This window comes from Sinohyriopsis cumingii, chromosome 3 (genome assembly GCF_028554795.1).
Source record: "Sinohyriopsis cumingii isolate HCF-2022 chromosome 3, ASM2855479v2, whole genome shotgun sequence".
NCBI classification, from domain to species: Eukaryota; Metazoa; Mollusca; class Bivalvia; order Unionida; family Unionidae; genus Sinohyriopsis; species Sinohyriopsis cumingii.
Window position 1 is genome coordinate 125,157,639 of NC_142963.1, and position 21,903 is coordinate 125,179,541.

At 34.7% G+C, this 21,903-nt stretch overlaps 1 protein-coding gene across 1 annotated transcript in view; it reads right to left on the bottom strand.

Annotated features, from left to right (window-relative positions):
- Positions 1-542: 542 nt before the first annotated feature.
- Positions 543-21,903, bottom strand: part of LOC149803781 (WD repeat-containing protein 90-like) — a 126,263-nt gene continuing 104,902 nt past the window's right edge. The window contains exons 31-39 of the mRNA XM_089953570.1: positions 20,814-21,013; positions 18,331-18,420; positions 16,396-16,515; positions 15,109-15,316; positions 13,952-14,082; positions 13,270-13,443; positions 11,376-11,498; positions 8,737-8,821; positions 543-4,635 (exon numbers count right to left, since the gene is read on the bottom strand). Coding sequence (XP_089809696.1) covers positions 4,481-4,635; positions 8,737-8,821; positions 11,376-11,498; positions 13,270-13,443; positions 13,952-14,082; positions 15,109-15,316; positions 16,396-16,515; positions 18,331-18,420; positions 20,814-21,013 — 1,286 coding nt within the window. The 3' untranslated portion in view covers positions 543-4,480. The remainder of the gene's footprint in view (positions 4,636-8,736; positions 8,822-11,375; positions 11,499-13,269; positions 13,444-13,951; positions 14,083-15,108; positions 15,317-16,395; positions 16,516-18,330; positions 18,421-20,813; positions 21,014-21,903) is intronic.

The following is a 21,903-nucleotide window of genomic DNA, read 5'->3' on the forward strand; positions in this document are numbered from 1 at the left end:
TTTATCCACATTAAATTGACACCGAATTACTTAAAAGTGTCACTGTAAATGTGAATGTGAATACCATTATATATTTATCTAACAGTCAAGGGTTTTACACCCATTGTCTTCAGTCTGGAATTTTTAGGTACTTGTTTCTTTTACTTGTTGATTAAGGCTAGGCAACACATCTAGGTTTAATATTGGGATATGTGTTGACAGTCTGCCCCAGAATATAATCAAAAAGCATATGGTGTGAGGGATGATGAAGTGTCCATAGTACAGAACCTGGGAGAATAATTTACAGGGTTTTGTAAAGACAAGGAGATAAGCTTTTTACACCTATTTTGTGCTTTGTAGCTATAAGGTAGTTAAACAATTAGGAAACCATGATCACCAAACAACTGCTTGAGATACTTATTTGCTTCCTATATCCCATGCCAGATGTTTCAAATTAGCAAATGGTCATTTATCTCCCATGCCGGACGATTGTGGCCCATTTTAGGATCTTTGGTCACGAACATTAAACACAACACATTAAAACAAAAGATGAAACTTTCAGCAAAGTATATAAAAAATCTTTAATTTTTATATTAAATTACTGTGGCTTTATCAGAGAAGGACTGCAGTCCCTCACTATGTACATGTAATACGTCTCACAACATGTATTCTACAAATAAATATACCAAGTCTATTTACAAAGCATATATGTAATAATACAATTATCTGCCATTCATGTTATAAGTGTTGCATACAAAACTAGAGAAGCAATTAAAAAGGTACTTGCAATGCTGATGATGATCATTTATACAAGGTGATATTTCTAACCCTTATATAAATGTAATGCATTTTGTTTTGGTTGGATGAACATAAAAATCTACTGATGTAGTTTGCTATCCAGTTAAAATCAATGCTGTTATTTCCTGTCTGGTAAGATGAACATTAAAACCTGCAGATGTAATTTACTGTCTGGTTAGATGAAATTGAAATCTACAAATGTAATGTACTGTCAGGAAGGGTGAACATTTAACCTGCAGATGTAATTAACATTAAAATCAATGAGTGGAATGTGATGTCTGGTTAGATGAACATTAAAATCTGCATAAAGTACTTTTAGAAAAGGTGATTATTAAAATGTGCAGGCATAATATGCTTTCTGGCTGGATGAACATTAAAATCTGTAGACATAATGTGCTATCTGGCTGGATGAACATTACAATCTGTAGACATAATATGCTATCTGGCTGGATGAACATTAAAATCTGTAGACATAATGTGCTATCTGGCTGGATGAACATTAAAAGCTGAAGACATAATATGCTTTCTGGCTGGATGAACATTACAATCTGTAGACATAATATGCTATCTGGCTGGATGAACATTAAAATCTGTAGACATAATGTGCTATCTGGCTGGATGAACATTAAAATCTGTAGACATAATGTGCTATCTGGCTGGATGAACATTACAATCTGCAGACATAATGTGCTATCTGGCTGGATGAACATTACAATCTGTAGACATAATATGCTATCTGGCTGGATGAACATTAAAATCTGAAGACATAATGTGCTATCTGGCTGGATGAACATTAAAATCTGTAGACATAATGTGCTATCTGGCTGGATGAACATTAAAATCTGTAGACATAATGTGCTATCTGGCTGGATGAACATTACAATCTGCAGACATAATGTGCTATCTGGCTGGATGAACATTACAATCTGTAGACATAATATGCTATCTGGCTGGATGAACATTAAAATCTGAAGACATAATGTGCTATCTGGCTGGATGAACATTAAAATCTGTAGACATAATGTGCTATCTGGCTGGATGAACATTACAATCTGTAGACATAATATGCTATTTGGCTGGATGAACATTAAAATCTGTAGACATAATATGCTATCTGGCAGGATGAACATTACAATCTGTAGACATAATGTGCTATCTGGCAGGATGAACATTACAATCTGTAGACATAATGTGCTATCTGGCTGGATGAACATTACAATCTGTAGACATAATGTGCTATGTGGCTGGATGAACATTACAATCTGTAGACATAATGTGCTATGTGGCTGGATGAACATTACAATCTGTAGACATAATCTGCTTTCAGGCTGGATGAACATTACAATCTGTAGACATAATCTGCTATCTGGCTGGATGAACATTACAATCTGTAGACATAATGTTCTATCTGGCTGGATGAACATTAAAATCTGTAGACATAATGTGCTATCTGGCTGGATGCACATTACAATCTGTAGACATAATGTGCTATCTGGCTGGATGAACATTACAATCTGTAGACATAATGTGCTATCTGGCTGGATGCACATTACAATCTGTAGACATAATGTGCTATCTGGCTGGATGAACATTACAATCTGTAGACATAATGTGCTATCTGGCTGGATGAACATTAAAAGCTGAAGACATAATATGCTTTCTGGTTGGATGAACATTCAAATCTACATGAGAAATGACTTGATATATTGTCTGAAATACTGATATTCTTTTAACATTTTAGAATCTTCCTGTGATACAATTCCATGGAGAAAAATTTTTTCAACAAGATTTGTCAAAGTGAATTTGAATGCAGTTTTACTGCCATAAATATCTGTTCTACCAGCAATGTTAAAACCCAATTTCTAACAGTTAAGTCACTAGTAATGTCTTCAAAACTCCTCAAAAACATGACTGTATGCCTCTAAATCAAAATATATATATATATATATATATATATATATATATATATATATATATATATATATATACATATACACACACACACACATAAGTTTCAATTAGAACTTTTGTTTAATAGCTGTGTAATCTTAATCATCAAGGAAATGTATCATACATTTATGAAACAGTCGAAAAGATCCATCTATGATCATGCATTTCATTGTTTTATTATTTCTGAAGCCCTGATTTAATATATCACAAATCAAGATTCAGACATTAAGACTTTGTAACTATATATTGTATCAGCAAAACAAGAATGAATTTAAATATACCGGTACAAAATGAAGTACAAGATGGCAAATGCCACTTTTTTTGAATGCATCAGCACAAGTCTTATTTTTTTAAAACTCTACAATTAGGAGGTCGCAAACCTAGTACAACAGGAACATCTCTACATCACTGATAATGTTCAAAAATACAAATAAAATTCATTTAGATTTTTAATTACTAGTTTTAAACAAATGTACAGGATTTACATTTTTTTAGGTATTGGAAATCCACTCTAAACAAGTCACTGCTTGGATAGTATTTGTAATTAAGTTGTCCTAAAAAACACTAAAATCACCAAAAATTGCCTCATAATTTTTCATCATGGTCTTGCCAAAAGTGGATTTTTCTGACTGTATCATCTAATTTCTATGCATGATGGCTGAATCATGACCGATGGCCTTTCAGCTATGTAAACTAAACATTTTGTGATGTGATAGTCCAATGCAGGAAGTATTTGATCAGATCCCATCATAAATGAAATGAAAATTAAAGTAATGAAGCATGAACAATTGGTTGTATTTAAAAATGAAAAATGTGACAGTAATCCACCTAAAAAATCATACCTGATGGCTTACTGTGAAATTCTATCTTGGTAATATTTTGAGAATATATCTGCTATAAGATACAATAAAATAATATGGAGAAATCAGATCATTTAGTGGTAATTTTGTGACTATCACACAGCTGACAATTTATGCTTTTCCCACTGGAAAAGAAGAACAAGTAATGTTTTACACACTGGACATGAAGTTCAAGCTAATAAATACTTCTACATACTTTACTAACATAATATTTAATACAAAGTTCTTCATTTTGACAATACAACCATGTAAATTATTGTTAATTTCAAGAAAATACCAAAAATGTTGTGAAAGTTGGATGATGAACATCAAGGTTATGCCAACGTGAATTTGTATATGTTGACAATGATCAAGGTGTTGCAGCACCAGGTATGAATTTGCATATATTATATAGCAACAATGATCTAGGTGTTGCAGCATCTGGTATGAATTTGTATGTATTATACGGCGACAATGATCAAAGATTTGAAGCATTTGGTATGCATTTGTATATATTATACAGTGACGATGATCAAAGTGTTGAAGCATCAGGTATGAATGCTCTGAAAAGTTCCAAGTGTTTGTGTAAATATATAATGCTTTGCATCAAGACAGCAATATCATCAGTAAGCACTTCTTTGGCATGTGAAAGATTTTAAATGAGTGACACGTAGGCCAAAATTGCAATTCATCTCCTCATCAGCTGATAATAGAACCGCTGACATACTGCAGTTTTACCAATCATGTACCTAACATTCCTAAAAGTTGTAATAATCCTACTTAATTCACAGCCAGCTGATCCAGCCTTTATTGTTAGGGGCAAAATGATTTTTTCCCTCTCAATGATTTTTAATTTCAGCTTCCATCATAAGTAGCTTTCTAGTATTTAATAGCATTTGCATGCCAGTGCAGACTTATATTGTGACTTCCCACACAAATATTTCAGAGTGTGATGCTGTAAGCAAAAATTTTCCTCCCTGTGAGAACTTCACAACTTGGACAGAATCATTGTGGCCAATGAAATCCTGGAAACTGCCTTCATAATAATCCACTACCTTCAACAGGCGTTCTGAAAAGAGATGTAATGTGCATATTACACAGTAACTAGAGGCAGGGCAATACATTTATCTGATACTTGTGGTCACTTGGGACAGGGCAATAAATGTATCTGATACTTACAGCCACTAGAGACAGGGCAATACATTTATTTATCTGATACTTACAGCCACTAGGGACAGGGCAATACATTTATCTGATACTTACAGCCACTAGAGACAGGGCAATAAATGTATCTGATACTTACAGCCACTAGGGACAGGGCAATACATTTATCTGATACTTGGAGTCACTAGGGACAGGGCAATAAATTTATCTGATACTTACAGCTACTAGATACAGGGCAATACATTCATTTATCTCATACTTACAGCCACTAGAGACAGGGCAATACATTTATCTGATACTTATAGCCACTAGGAACAGGGCAATACATTTATCTGATACTTGGAATCACTTGGGACAGGGCAATATGTTTATCTGATACTTACAGCCACAAGAGACATGACAATAAATTTATCTGATATATACAGCCACTAGGGACAGTACAATAAATTTATCTGATACTTACAACCACTAGGGACAGGGCAATACATTTATCTGATACTTATAGCCACAAGAGACATGGCAATAAATTTATCTGATATATACAGCCACTAGAGACAGGGCAATACATTTATCTGATACTTATAGCCACAAGAGACATGGCAATAAATTTATCTGATATTCACAGCCACTAGAGACAGGGTAATACATTTATCTGATACTTGTAGCCACTAGAGACCGGGCAATACATTTATCTGATACTTCAGACACTAGGGACAAGGCAATACATTTATCTGACACTTACAACCACTAGGAACAGGGCAATACATTTATCTGATACATGTGGTCACTTGGGACTGGGCAATACATTTGATACTTGTGGTCACTTGGGACAGGGCAGTACATTTATCTGATAGTTACAGCCACTGGGGACAAAGCAATACATTTATCTGATACCTGTGGTCACTAGGGACAGGGCAAATACATTTATCTGATACTTACAGCCACCAGAGACAGGGTAATACATTTATCTGATACTTACAGTCACTAGGGACAGAGCAATAAATTTATCTGATACTTGTGGTCACTCGGGACAGGGCAATAAATGTATCTGATACTTACAGCCATTAAGGCAGAGCAATAAATTCATCTGATACTTACAGTCACTAGAGACAGGGCAATAAATTTATATGATACTTACAGCCATTAGGGACAGGACAATAAATTTATCTGATATTCACAGTCACTAGAGACAGGGTAATAACTTTATCTGATACTTGTGGTCACTAGCGACATGGCAATAAATGTGTATGATACTTGCAGTCACTAGAGACCAGTCATAAAATTTTGTGACAGGTGTTCAAAGACATTTGAAGGGCAAGTGAGCGAAGGTCAGGTTGTCTACATTTTCAACCAGGTAAAAGTTTCAGTTTCAGAATCATAAAAAGAGTAAACACAATCAATCTGGACATCAATAAAATGCCCCAATACATACAGTAATAAGTTTGACCAATCTGGACATCAATAAAATGCCCCTGTACCTATAGTAATAAGTTTGACCAATCAGGACATCAATAAAATGTTGCTTTACCCATAGTAATAAATTTGACCAATCAGGACATCAGTAAAATGCCCCTGTACCTACCGTAATAAGTTTGACCAAGCAGGACATCAATAAAATGCCCCTGTACCCATAGTAATAAGTTTGACCAATCAGGACATCAATAAATTGCCCTTGTAGCTACAGTAATAACTTTGACCAATCAGGACATCAATAACATGCCCCTGTACCCATAGTAATAAGTTTGACCAATCAGGACATCAATAAAATGCCCTATACCCATAGTAATAAACATGACCATTCTGGACATCAATAAAATGCCTACGTTCCTATAATAATAAGCTTGACCAATCTAAACATCAATAAATTGGCCTGTACCTATAGAAATAAACTTAATGAGCACATTGCTTCAATTAAAACAGTCAAAGTGTTTTACAGCTAAATGAGTTCATTTAAAACATAACAAGAATTATAACTGACCCAAAAAGTCTGGTTATAAAGATTACTGTGAGATTCCAACTGTGATTTCCATAGCTAATATTGCAATTATTACACAATTAATATGAAGTTTTATCAACCATCAAACTTAATACTGACTGACGATAGGTTTACTTTTCATAATCACTGAAACTAAAGTCTATAATTTTTTTCATACATGATGTAATGTAAAATTGTGAAATTCAACTTCTATAAAGTGCCATTTTTGAAGTGCAAAATAATATATAAAAAATAATTTATAAAGCACATTATGGCATCATAACAGTGCAATGTCAAAAATTATCATGTATCACATTTATATCAGCCAATGAAAAAGCCACTTTTATGGGACTTATGCAATAAAAAGTTTTATTTTTCATAGGGTGTATGTCTAAAAGGCTTGCAGTTGTACATCAATATATATTCAAAAACTTTGTTCTTCATTATATCAAGTGGATTTGTTTTAATCATGTAATAAAACAATTATGACTTTTGTTTCAGTGAATATCAAACAGTAAACCTATCATCAGTCAGTATGAGGTTTGATGGCTAATAAAACTTATATTCACCTCAGCAAACAATGGGATTTGGATTGTATGTATTAGTGGTCATCCTTAAATCCCACTCAATTGATTTGAAATATTTCATATTCATTCATAGGTGTTAAAATCCAATCTTCTTTCAATGCAAGTCTATCATGTATATACTTTAAGTCTGACTTCAGAATAAATTAGTTACAATGCTAAATGAAGAGGACGGATATCAAACAGGAGTCTAGTCTTATTAGTAAAATGAACTGTTAAACAGAACTGAAGAGGATGGATATCAAGCCGGAGTCTTGTCTTATTAGTAAAATGAACTGTTAAACAGAACTGAAGAGGATGGATATCAAGCCGGAGTCTTGTCTTATTAGTAAAATGAACTGTTAAACAGAACTGAAGAGGATGGATATCAAGAATGAGTCTTGTCTTATTAGTAAAATTAACTGTTAAACAGAACTGAAGAGGATGGATATCAAGAAGGAGTCTTGTCTTATTAGTAAAATTAACTGTTAAACAGAACTGAAGAGGATGGATATCAAGAAGGAGTCTTGTCTTATTAGTAAAATGAACTGTTAAACAGAACTGAAGAGGATGGATATCAAGAAGGAGTCTTGTCTTATTAGTAAAATGAACTGTTAAACAGAACTGAAGAGGATGGATATCAAGAAGGAGTCTTGTCTTATTAGTAAAATGAACTGTTAAACAGAACTGAAGAGGATGGATATCAAGAAGGAGTCTTGTCTTATTAGTAAAATGAACTGTTAAACAGAACTGAAGAGGATGAATATCAAGCCAGAGTCTTGTCTTATTAGTAAAATGAACTATTAAACAGAAATGAAGAGGATGGATATCAAGCCGGAGTCTTGTCTTATTAGTAAAATGAACTGTTAAACAGAACAAGAGTCCCTTGAAGGGACTGATGAACTTCTGATCAAAAAGAACTTCCAGGAAATCAAAATAAGACCATTTCTTCCTTTTAACTACTGACCATTTTTGATTAGTATCAGCAATATATGATAAGAAGTCTTCTGGTGAAAACCTCACATCAATATGACTTTCTGTTCAGAAAAAGTACCATTAGCATAATTTTCAAGTGGCTGCTGTGGTAGTCATATTGGCTGCTCATGTGGCACCAGTTTCATGGCAATCCTCTGAGTGGTTTAGTGGTAATAGCAAACTTGTGCCAATAGACAGATGGACAGATAACTCAGCACAGACCATCCCATATGCTCTTCTGATCTATGATCAGTAGAGCTACTTAAAAAAATCACACAGGACACTAAAACGTGTTTCAAATCAAAGAATTTCCATTTTTGTGAACTTATAAATAAAACAATTTGCAAAATATTATTTTCTGCTATAAACTAAGAAAAAGACAAAACATATTCAGTCCAAAATAATTTTCGGCAAATCCCATGCATTAAATATGCTCCACTTATTTAGCAGATAAACAATAAAACATTGATATACCACTAATATAAAGGCTTACCATTTGCTCCCACAGCTACAAGAGGACAATCTAAAACAACATCCAAACTTGTGCTCCAATGGGTCAATGCCACCGTTCTCACTACCTGGAAATGAAATGTTTGCGTCACAACAAAGAATACTAATTATCTTCTCATTGGTTGCTTTAATATTTTGTCACTGATTAAATGTAAGCAATGTACATTTAGTTTTATATCTTGATTGTGTGCTACCTGTTAAAATGTAAGGCAGAATGGGGCCCTGTACTCTGCATGGTAAAATATGGATCATGAGGTGATGGATTCAAATCTTGTCCCATATTCTCAACATTTTTTACACATGAAAATTTAGCTCATACATAAATGTTACTGAAATATGGCAACTAGTAATTGAGAAAATCGAGAAATATAATCTAAGGAAATGCTGAAGATTCTGATCTTAACATGATGTGATTTAGAGTTACAGACTTAACAGACCTAATTAAAATACAACAAAAATAAACACAATAAAGGTATAAATAAATGTAATGAAATATGAAACACGGTATGATGATTTCAAAGCCTTGAAACGAGGTTTTCATTTCTCAATGACTTTCAATGCCCCAAAATAATCATACAACCCCTGTAAGAAGTCTTTTTGGTTAAAACCCCATGTTAATGTTCAGGATTAGTAAGAATTTGATTTTTAAGGTGGCCACCATCATGGTCATATGTTAGTAATGTATAAATTTCATACGACTAACTGAAAACTGCATTTTGACGTAGTCACATGCTTAGCAAGAGTGGTAATAACATGATTATCAAGTTGGTCACCATGGTGTCTATAGCTGACATTACATATCATAAGATGTCTTGTAGTGAACACACCATGTCAGCACCACCAACCATTCAGGAGATGTAGTGATTAGATTTTCAGGAGATGTAGTGATTAGATTTTCAGGAGATGTAGTGATCAGATTTTCAGGCAATGTAGTGATTAGATTTTCAGGAGATGTAGTGATTAGATTTTCAGGAGATGTAGTGATTAGATTTTCAGGAGATGAAGTGATTAGATTTTCAGGAGATGTAGTGATCAGATTTTCAGGCAATGTAGTGATTAGATTTTCAGGAGATGTAGTGATTAGATTTTCAGGAGATGTAGTGATTAGATTTTCAGGAGATGTAGTGATCAGATTTTCAGGCAATGTAGTGATTAGATTTTCAGGAGATGTAGTGATTAGATTTTCAGGAGATGTAGTGATTAGATTTTCAGGAGATGTAGTGATTAGATTTTCAGGAGATGTAGTGATCAGATTTTCAGGCAATGTAGTGATTAGATTTTCAGGAGATGTAGTGATTAGATTTTCAGGAGATGTAGTGATTAGATTTTCAGGAGATGTAGTGATCAGATTTTCAGGCAATGTAGTGATTAGATTTTCAGGAGATGTAGTGATTACATTTTCAGGAGATGTAGTGATTAGATTTTCAGGAGATGTAGTGATTAGATTTTCAGGAGATGTAGTGATCAGATTTTCAGGCAATGTAGTGATTAGATTTTCAGGAGATGTAGTGATTAGATTTTCAGGAGATGTAGTGATTAGATTTTCAGGAGATGTAGTGATTAGATTTTCAGGAGATGTAGTGATTATATTTTCAGGAGATGTAGTGATCAGATTTTCAGGCAATGTAGTGATTAGATTTTCAGGAGATGTAGTGATTAGATTTTCAGGAGATGTAGTGATTAGATTTTCAGGAGATGTAGTGATTAGATTTTCAGGAGATGTAGTGATCAGATTTTCAGGCAATGTAGTGATTAGATTTTCAGGAGATGTAGTGATTAGATTTTCAGGAGATGTAGTGATTAGATTTTCAGGAGATGTAGTGATTAGATTTTCAGGAGATGTAGTGATCAGATTTTCAGGCAATGTAGTGATTAAATTTTCAGGAGATGTAGTGATTAGATTTTCAGGAGATGTAGTGATTAGATTTTCAGGAGATGTAGTGATTAGATTTTCAGGAGATGTAGTGATTAGATTTTCAGGAGATGTAGTGATCAGATTTTCAGGCAATGTAGTGATTAGATTTTCAGGAGATGTAGTGATCAGATTTTCAGGAGATGTAGTTACTAAATTTTCAGGAGATGTAGTGATAAGATTTTTAAGGTGGCCACCATGGTGGCAATGTTGGACATCACAATTTCATATACAGATATACAATAACAAGTCCTTTAGTGAAAACCGTATGTGAACATAACCAATTTGTTCAGAAGAAGTAGCAAAAACAAAATGTTCAAGATGGATACCATGATGGCCATTACATAAGCACCATTTTCTATTTAGGATCATCTACATATGATACAAAGTCCTAGCTTATATGACCATCTGTTCAGAAGAAGTGATAACAAGATTTTTAAGATGGCAACCATGGTAACCACCTTGGATATCCAAGGGACACCATTTTAATTCCGGACCAACAAGAAGGTTTTATGGCAATCATCCCAATAGTTTAGATGAAGCAGCAATAACTTGTGATAGTGACACAGCACTCATCTCATCACTGACCACTAGACAGAACTAAAACCTTTAAAACACAACACATTCTAGGTTATTAAAATAAATGTATCAACAGAAAAATGTTTTTAAAGTCTGATATCAATTTTAAGTTCTATGTTCAGAAGGTTTACCTTTCTCTGTGAGAGACTGTAGAACTGAATTTGTTTATTCATGCCATAACCAGTGTAAATGATGATGTCTGGCTCCTCAGGGGAAAACTTGGCCAGACTTGGGGGTAATCGGCTAAAGGATACCTGTGGGAATAAACATATTGAAATGCACTGAGATAATAATATACAGAATACATGGCAAATACAGGTAAATTTCATTATAACACAATAGCTGGGATCCACGAAGCCAAATTTTGGAGTAAAATATGTTTCTTATTCAACTGTAATACCTCATGAGTGCTAACACTACCTTGTATATCCAGCCCTCCCTCTTCAAATAGGTTACCTAATAAAAATACCTTAGGAGAATAGGTAAGATATGGCGTGAGTTACATCCCTTTACCACACAGAGGATATCTCTGGTCCCACAGGGTACAAGAGGCAGCTTCTAGGTTAACAACCTGACTGGAGATGTTGCTTAGGCAAAAGAGAAAAATTTTCCTCCAATAAATCCAGTCACAGTCATCATGTCATGTCCTTAAGAAGCTGCCAAACAACCCGGAAAGGTAACTTGTTGCACTGCAGCACTAAGTTCTACCAGGTCCAAATGAATCTTCTGGGGAGAAAGATCTCTGAGGTAGAAGCTAGAGAAAGTTGACTCTGATGACCATTCCTCAGCTTATAATGGTTCTAACTCCAAACAGAGATGTAATAATTTCGTTGACTTTTGGCATCACAATGTTTTTTGCAACCATGTACTGTGAGAATATCCCAATACATACTGCATCATGTGTGTAACAATACACTGATGTAGCAGCATTTGATGGTTATGATTTTGTTGTTACTGTTGTTGTAGGGCTCAACGCCATTTTTCAGCACACAATAGGCTATACATGGCGGCCAGTATTAATGGTGGAGAAAGAACTCTGGAAACCCCGGAAAGAACCACCGACCCTCGAGAAGCTACTGGTGAGCTTTCTCACATACCCACATTAGCCGAATCCTCGACTCGAACCCACGCGGACAGAGGTGAGATGGCAGTGATCCGTAACGGATAGTGCTTTAGACCACTTGGCCACTCAGGGCCCCTTGATGGTTATGAAACATGATACATGTGAATTAAGTCAAGAACACAACATAAGTGGAAGAGCTTCACATCTCTTTAATAAAAGCAATCAAAATTTTTGAACTGTTCTTTTTGAGTGTATTATTATCCATCTGCTAGACATCAGACATTTGCTTACTCAGAAAAAGAAACCACCAGTCTTAGTGACAAAACATCAGAATAAATTTGTATTCATATAGGTATAATGATAAACGAATCATATTTTGAACTTTTCTTTTTTTTATTATAAACTGAGATATGAAAGATAATTTGTTGATTTAATGTCATTATGAGAAAGAAACTTTTAATCCTATACTGGTCTGCTGAGAAGAAAATGGTGGATAAAGGTTTTTTAAATGCAAATATCTCTGCTGTATTGAAGGCTCCCAAATGTGAAATATATCAGATTTCAGAAATCATAGTTATCAAGATGTTGTAAGTTAGTAATAAAAAAATATGCAAAATGGTCATGGTAGTACTAGTAACCTGGCTGCATGCTTATAATGCAGATCAGGTGACACTGACATTTTGTACACAGACAAAAGGACTTAGTAGGAGCCTCTACAAGGTTAGATAGCAAGAACAATTCTTGGTCAAAATAACAAGCAGATCTAAGTATGTGAAATGTAGTTCATGAATAAAAACACATGTAAGCTTCCTATATGAGTATTCAAGGTCACAGAATACTGAGTAATTATATCTATCTTGTTTACCAGTTATTTAAATTTAAAGGTATCCAACTAGCTAACTGCAATCCACGAATAAGGACAAAACCTCAGTTTCTCTATTTTTCTCTGCTGCATAATTTACCCGATCCTCCTTTGGAATAATGGAGCCATCAGGTGTGAATGCTGGTGCAGGAAAGGACAGCCAATCTACCAGCTCACAGAAATCCTTAGACCAATCAGCTGACCACACACTGACACGCCTATCAGCACTGGCTGCCAACCAGAGTAGAGGTGCTGATATCCCCACATCCTGATCCTGCAATGGAGGAAAAAAGTAAACTACTGTCAAACAATGATAATAAAACCACATTAATTTGGTTAAATTCTGAAGATTTCAGAAAAGTCATTCTAAGGTTAGTGTTAGGACTGGTCAGCCTGGTGTCAGGATAATGTGACTGGGTGGGACATGATGCTACATATCTGTGGCATGGCGACCCAGTGCTAGACATCACTATAAACTGCTACACTGCTTACATTGTCGACATCACTGACTTTTTTTTAAAGCTACATTAAAAATCCAAATCACACACACATACACACACACACACACATGATGAGTTCCCTAATCAGATAATATCAAAACCCAAATATATTTGCAGTCAATATGTTTTTTAATGAAAGAAACAGAAAACAAAACAATCTCTAAATTTTCTGGATTATATCTGGACTCATAAGATCAGAAATATTCTTGATCCAAAATGTTTTTCTGACTAAGCAACCAATAAATTTACAAATGTAAAAGAAATATATAAAAAATTGCTGACCTGCTTTTTGCTGACATCAATGCTGGTGATAGAAGTCCCTTTGTGGTCTGTGATCACTCGGACAGTCATACCAGTTGTAGGACTGCTAACAGCAATCAACCCATCACTACCTCCAGAGATTATCATGTGGCCTGAAAAAAGAATTACCTACTGGTGTTTATACAAAAACCCCTACAACATATTACAATTATTTATTATTAATTTACCTATTAACAAAGTAACTGCTTTGGACTGAAAAAGGTGTACATGCAAAAAGAGAAAGCCTCCCATCACAGCTGAACTGCTAAAGTTAAAATTTCATATTGGCACCTAACGATCTGTTATACTGATGTACTACTTTTTGTGACCCTTGTGTAATATGTCTAAAACTCTTGACCCTGGGTACCATGTATCTTTAAATGAAACAGCCCTAATGTCTGACAACAAACTTTAGCTGTCTATACACAATGAAAGTGAATAGGACTATTATAGCAGAAACCATAACAAAACACCATCTTCCATCACCAAAGATCACCGTCTCTCTGTGTCACTATACACATAAAAGTGGATGTTTCTAGCAAGATTGAAAAATTACTTTCTTTTTGACCCTTATACTTTATGTATCCTTATCATAAATGTTTGGAACTTGATGACACTCCAAACTATGCAAGTGTCTAATTAAAGAATTTATTACAAAAATAAAACTGCAATCTCCTTGTATTTTATTATTGCACAGCTATAGGATGGAATAAAAGTGTCTGTTATAAGGCAATATTTGGTAAATGAAGGTAGAGTGCCAAAAAGAAAATTACTGGAGTAAAAATAAATAAATTCCTAGAAAGGAAAGATGACTGCCAATGGAAAGTGCCATTAATGTGCCTCTAAACAGTACATGTAAAGAGGTTCATTTATTTCAATGATTCACATAAGCATGTACTCTTATAGCATACAAACTGAAAGCCTAATTTTAGTATCACACATAATAAGGGTCCTTTAGAGAAACTTTAGCAAGGCAAACCCTGCAATAAGTCTTAAAAGATAATTTTCTGATTATGAAAACATGAACCTGAAGTTCAAATCAAGAACCCTGAATTTTTTTGAGAAAGGAATTAGTTTCTTCACTTACAAGTTAATAAACATTTACAAGAAAATATTTTAAGTATAGTTTTTTATATTACCATCTGAAGAGAAGCTGATGGCAGTCACAGATACAGCATGGGGATGCATCTTAAGTGCCATCTCCACCTTGTTGACATCAAACATCCGCACTGTCCCATCACTGTACCCTGCCACTATGTAGGGCACTTGTTTGTCAGGCTTCTGGGATTCAGTAGGTACAGCTGTAATACTGGAACTTTTGGGGGCAAAACTAAGACATGTACAGGCCTGTGAAAAAGGCATTGATAAACAATGATAAGCAGAATGGACCATGCAAAACTAAGACATGTACAGGCCTGTAAAAAAGGCATTGATAAACAATGATAAGCAGAATGGACCATGCAAAACTAAGACATGTACAGGCCTGTAAAAAAGACATTGATAAATACTGTTATTCAGAATGGACCATGCAAAGGCTTTGGTTTTACAAATGGCTTTGACAATTTTTGTGCAATGGTGGTTTTGTTTTGGGTGGTTTGTTTTGATGTTCCACTGTTGAGAATGATGTTTTGGAATGTAATTGGTTTTTTCAAGATTAAAGAGTAATATAAACACAAACTAATGTCCAACCTATGTAATATTCATGTGTACAATTTAACCACGTTAAAAAAATACAATAAATTATGTTCAAGTAAGGCCTATTCCCCATGAAGAGATGTATGTAGCAACTTGAGAGAGTAGGCTGTTCATTGCAGTTTATTTTGAATTCAAATGTTTACAATTGTTTATTAAACATCAGCAAGTGGGTATTTTGAATTCATACAATGTCAAACAAAGCCTACAAATTATGCATTTTGCAAGATCTTGAACATGTCATCAATCAGCCTGCGCATCTCCTTCTCTCTCCTGGTGATGATCACGACCACAGTGTAGGCTGATCATATACAACTCAGCTGTTTGCTCACAAGTGTAAGTTTGTGTGTGAAATTCATGTGGTAAGAGTGTACATTGGTGTGAGATTCATGCAGTAAGAGTGTATTCAGTGCAAGATTCATGTGGTATAAGTGTAGGACGTGTAAAAAGAAAATGAGCCAAGTTAAAGATCTTAACATATTTGCTAGAGTATAAAAATAGTAGGTCTCCTTGACCTACATTTGTTAATGTTCAGTAGTACTCAATGTAAATATACCAAGCAAATGTTCATGACTGTAAATACAGGTTTATAGCTTCAGAAAAATGTGGCATATTGCAAATCCCAATGTCAACAACAATGACAACCTATTACAAAAGTTAGACCTGTGTTTCATTGACTCATCACAGGTGAGTCAAGGGGAAAATAATATGCAAGCACTCATATCCACTCTCACCTGGTCTTTAACTTGGAATTGCAGCACCTGCTCCCTGCTGTTAATGTACCAAATTCTCAAGCCACCATCATCTGCACAGGAAGCCAGAAGCTCATTCTCATACACAGACAAACCATTCACCTGAATAAAAAGAAGTTATAGATCACTTCATAATTATCTTACTAGTATAATGTGTAGAGTCACTACAAACAGGTTTGAGTTCTTCATTGTTAATGCAGACCTATGTTACTCACAATCCATGACCCTTCAGACCCTGACCTCTATTACCTTGGTTCATTATTCAAACCTTCATCTTTCATGCCCACTGACCAACCTTTGTACAAATAAAGCTTTCTGCAATCTACCGATACAAAAAAGAAAAGGCCACTTCTATGAAAATGTTGATCCCTCATGCAGGGCTTTTAATGAAAAGTGATTACATACCCTCCTTATGTGTTCTGGCTTAAATACAAGATTTTATGGAATTCATGTGGATCTAGCTGCAGTTCATGCCAGTGCCAGTTCATGCTAGTGTCTAGCTACAGTTCATGCCAATGTCTGTCTCCATTTAATGCCAGTGTCTAGCTATAGTTCATGCCAGTGTCTAGCTCCAGTTCACGCCAGTATCTAGCTACAGTTCATGCATCAAATTAACTGAATATACATCTTTATATCTTCTATCATACTTTTGTTTCTTTGTATCAGTGGTCATCAGTGCAGCATTTTTATATTTTCACATTTTTTAAAAGTTATCTCATAAATGCAACGTCCATAAAATGTACAACTAGAGTATAGGATTTGATTTCTGTGTCTTAGTCTATCCAAGTCTTAAAATGACACAGAAACAACTCAAACTGAGGAGTTTATATATAACTAAGGTTATGATATTCCATGCTTTGGAATCATTTGGAACTTGAATTATATTAGTCAAGATATTTCACAATACAAATATAACTCTCATGGAATTTATTTCTTAATTACCATTCTAAAAAATGAGTATGTACAAGATTGATGTGATTGCATATTCTTGGATTTTACAGCCTTATGCACATGTATTGATATTAAATATAGTCATACAAGTGGATGCAATTAACAAATATAATGACAGAGAGATAAATAAGTTATATACTTGAATAGACTAAATAGGGATTCCTGTACAGACTATATAGCGATTCTTGTTTAGACTATACAGTATAGAGATTCCTGTAGAGACTATATAGGGATTATTGTATAGACTATATAGGGATTCTTGTAGAGATTATTTTGGGATTCCTGTACAGACAATATAGGGATTCTTGTACCAACTATATAGGGATTCTTGTATAGACTACATAGGAGTTTTTGTTGAGACTACAAAGGGATTCTTGTAGAGATTATATAGGGATTATTGTATAGACTATATAGGGATTCTTGTAGAGACTATATAGGGATTAATGTATAGACTATACAGGGATTCTTGTAAAAAACTATAAAGGGATTCTTGTAGAGACTATATAGGGATTCTTGCATAGACTATAAAGGGATTCTTGTAGAGACTATATAGGGATTATTGTATAGATTATATAGGGATTATTGTAGAGACTATATAGGGATTATTGTAGAGACTATATAGGGATTCTTGTAGAGACTATATAGGCATTATTGTATAGACTATATAGGGATTCTTGTGGAGACTATATAGGCATTATTGTATAGACTATATAGGGATTCTTGTAGTGACTATACTGGGATTATTGTATAGACTATATAGGGATTCCTGTACAGATCATAAAGGGATTATTGTATAAACTATATAGGGATTCTTGTATTGACTATATAGGGATTTTTTTACAGCTATATAGGGATTCTTGTATAGACTATATACTGTTTCTTTACAGACTGTATAGCAGAGACGACAAAGAGTGACACTGAGATCAAGACAGACAAAGAAACAAATCAAGTTAGAGAAATTCTAACCCTGTTCTTATGTCCTGAGACCAGCCTGACACTAGTTCTCTCTCCCCAATTTATGTACCATAAGGTTCCCACACTGGTCCCAACAATTCCCTGGAAAAGAGATATAGATGAAATTCTTATCAAAGCATGTGAATAAATGAACATTTATGAAACTAATATCAATATACACAGGATATTTGGACTTTTTAGGGTTTATCAAAACTGCAATATGAGAAAAATATACATGCCATTTTGAGTTCATGAAGGTGAATTACTTATGCTTCATTAAAACAAATAAAATTCACTAGGCCCATCATAGGTGGATTTACATTAATATAATATATGCCCAAAGTGGACATTGGGAGTTCTCTCTCTCTCTCTCTCTCTCTCTCTCTCACACACACACAGAGGAGCCTCCTTAATCTGGATACCTTCATTCACAGTGAATATGTCAGGATTAACGAGTTTTCCGGATAACTGAATCATGCACATTTTTATTTTACAATGTCATCATACTGTATACATATACATGTATATGCTAGCTGTAAGTGTACTGTATTTTCAATAATGGTTGAAATAAATTAATGAATACATTTACTGACTTGTATTCATTTCACATTATTATAACATGCATTATGGTAAACCAATAAAATGCAGTCATTTTTATAACTTGTATTTGACAGCTGTTATAGCTGCTAATGAGCGGATAACTGATGTCCCCATTTCATTCTGAAATGATGCCCTATCCGCAGCTTAAATCAATCAACTGTATTTGTACAGCCATCAATAAACTGTGATTGTTACACACAACTGGTAAACAACAAAGAGGTTTACTGACACACTTAATTTATTAACCATATGCTATGTCAAAAAGCGTGGATGATTTGATCCCAGTTCTTTATTTATTTATTAACATCCCCGTTGGTGACTAGCTAAAAGAGACATTGTTTATACAATCGCTGGTTACAATATGGTCACACTAAGTTTTACCACATACATGATCACATGATCAATTGATAACTTTAACATACCTCTAGAATTTGACCAAACAGAGACTGATACAGTGACACACCTCCAAATTTGCATAGATGAATCTGTGTTCTAACAGACTGTATTTTCTTGATTTAATTAAGGTTTAGGAATTCTGTTCCTGTTGAATTATGTCTGGATAGCGAAGTTTCCAGAAAAACAGAGTCAGGATTAACGAGGCTCATCTCCCTCTCTCTCTCTCTCTCTCTATATATATATATATATATATTGTCGGCAGACTGACTGGAACATAACCATTTAAGTTCCAGGGTTGGAGGGATTTACTGTTGTAATCCAACATGTTACTAACTGTTTTTCTGTGCTGTAGTGCAGCATCATGCTATTAGTTATCATCAAATATTTAAATCAATACAATTTTTATTTAATTTATTCCTTCATCTCTCTTTCCAACGATGACTCAACTGCTTGTAGGAGATCATTCTGTACCCATGAAATCAAATGGTTACTCAAAAGCCTGGTTTAGACAAGGGTATAACAGTTACACTACATTATTTACTGAGAACCTCAGGCAGCATTCTAAAGTTCATCTCATGTACATTATGTTGTCAATACTCAAAAAGGAGTTTCAGCTAGAGTATTTATCAAACCTAAATACAAGCTTCTTATTAAAAACTCCCAATGTCCACTTTGGGCATATTTATATTGTCCAGCATATATAAATATTTGTAAAACTAAAAATATCTTGAATATTGTTTCACAAGTCAATGTGAGTTTATTAGTAAGAAATTAAGTATTCAAATTTAGTGGTTCAATTTATGCTTTTTTGTGCACATTTTTGATGGAATTACTGTTATGACAGATCAGTTTTTGGGTGTTTTTGCAGGCTTGACACCATTTTTCTGCACATTATAGGCTATACATGGCAGGCAGTATAACTGGTGGAGGAAGAATCCAGAAAAAACTCAGGATAACCAAATGACCCATGAGAGGTTACTGGCAAGCTTTCTCACATACCCAAACTGGCTGAGCCCAAGACTCAAACCCATGTAGGCAGAGGTGAGATGTCAGTGATTGGTAAAGGTGAGTACTTCAGGCCACTTGTCCACCTGATGCAGCCTGAGTACATCTACTCTAATTATTTACACCATTTAGTTGTAAATTTCATATACATTCATGTACCAATGGATGGTTACTTGCAGAAAATAAATATTAAATATGTAACCACTATTTTAAGTATTTCTCTTTTAATATGTATAAATTTAAGTTGAAGATCAAGTCACTCAAGCTGGTAGTTATGTAGCCCCTCCCCATTCTTGCATAGCCATGAGGATATGCATGTAGACATTTTTTCAGTTGACTATGATGCATAACATGACTGCACCTTGTGAACCCCGACCATCCAACTGTAGTGGGATTTCACTATACTGTCATTTGAGTCTTTATCATATGTCCAAAATTTCAAATCAAACATATAAAATTAAAACAGATAATGAATATAATGATTAATGGCATACCATATCCATTGCATCATCAAATGCTAGTGATACAATGGAGCCATCCAGATTCATCTCATCTTCCATTGTAAGTCCACCATTCCTCATGCTATTGTGATCACCCGGAAGTCGCATCTCCCCTACTCCCACCACTGACCACATCCGCAAATTACGACCCTTACTGCCTGTTAACAACTGACCACCACGACAAACCAGGAAATCTGAGGCAAAGAAAAAAAATTATATGACAGTCTGGACACTATGTCACCTACATAGTCTTGGTATTTAAAAAGCCTGGACATTATATTATCTACAAAGCCTGGACACTATGTTACCTACAAAGCCTGGACACCGTTACTGACAAAGCCTGGACATTATGTTACCTACATATCCTGGACAATATGTTACCTACAAAGCCTGGACACTGTTACTGACAAAGCCTGGACATTATGTTACCTACATATTCTGGACACTATGTTACCTACAAAGCCTGGACACTATGTTACTAACAAAGCCTGGACACTATGTTACTGACAAAGCCTGGACACTATGTTACTGACAAAGCCTGGACACTATGTTACTGACAAAGCCTGGACATTATGTTACCTACATATCCTGGACACTATGTCACCTAGAAAGCCTGGACACTATGTTACCTACAAAACCTGGACATTACATTATCTACAAGGCCTGGATATTATATTACCCACATAGCCTGGACACTATGTTACCAACAAAGCCTGGGCATTACATTACTACATATCCTAGACACTATGTTACCTACAAAGTCTTCACATTATGTTACCTACATGTCCTGATATTATGTTACCTACATAGCCCAGACACTATGTTACTTACTAAGCCTGGACAGTATGTTACCTATATAGTCTGGATATTATGTTACCTCCAGGCATGGTTTCCATAATTTTCTAAAGATAAATTTCCAGGTCATTTCCAGGATGAAATTAGTTTTTTAAAGGTTCACATATGACCATTACTGAATGGAATTAAAGAACATTTTAGATTATAAAACATGCATTTTCTACATCTAAAGCTGGATCTCTTTCAAGACTCTCCAAAACATCTAAGCCAGAAAAGATGATCATGTACA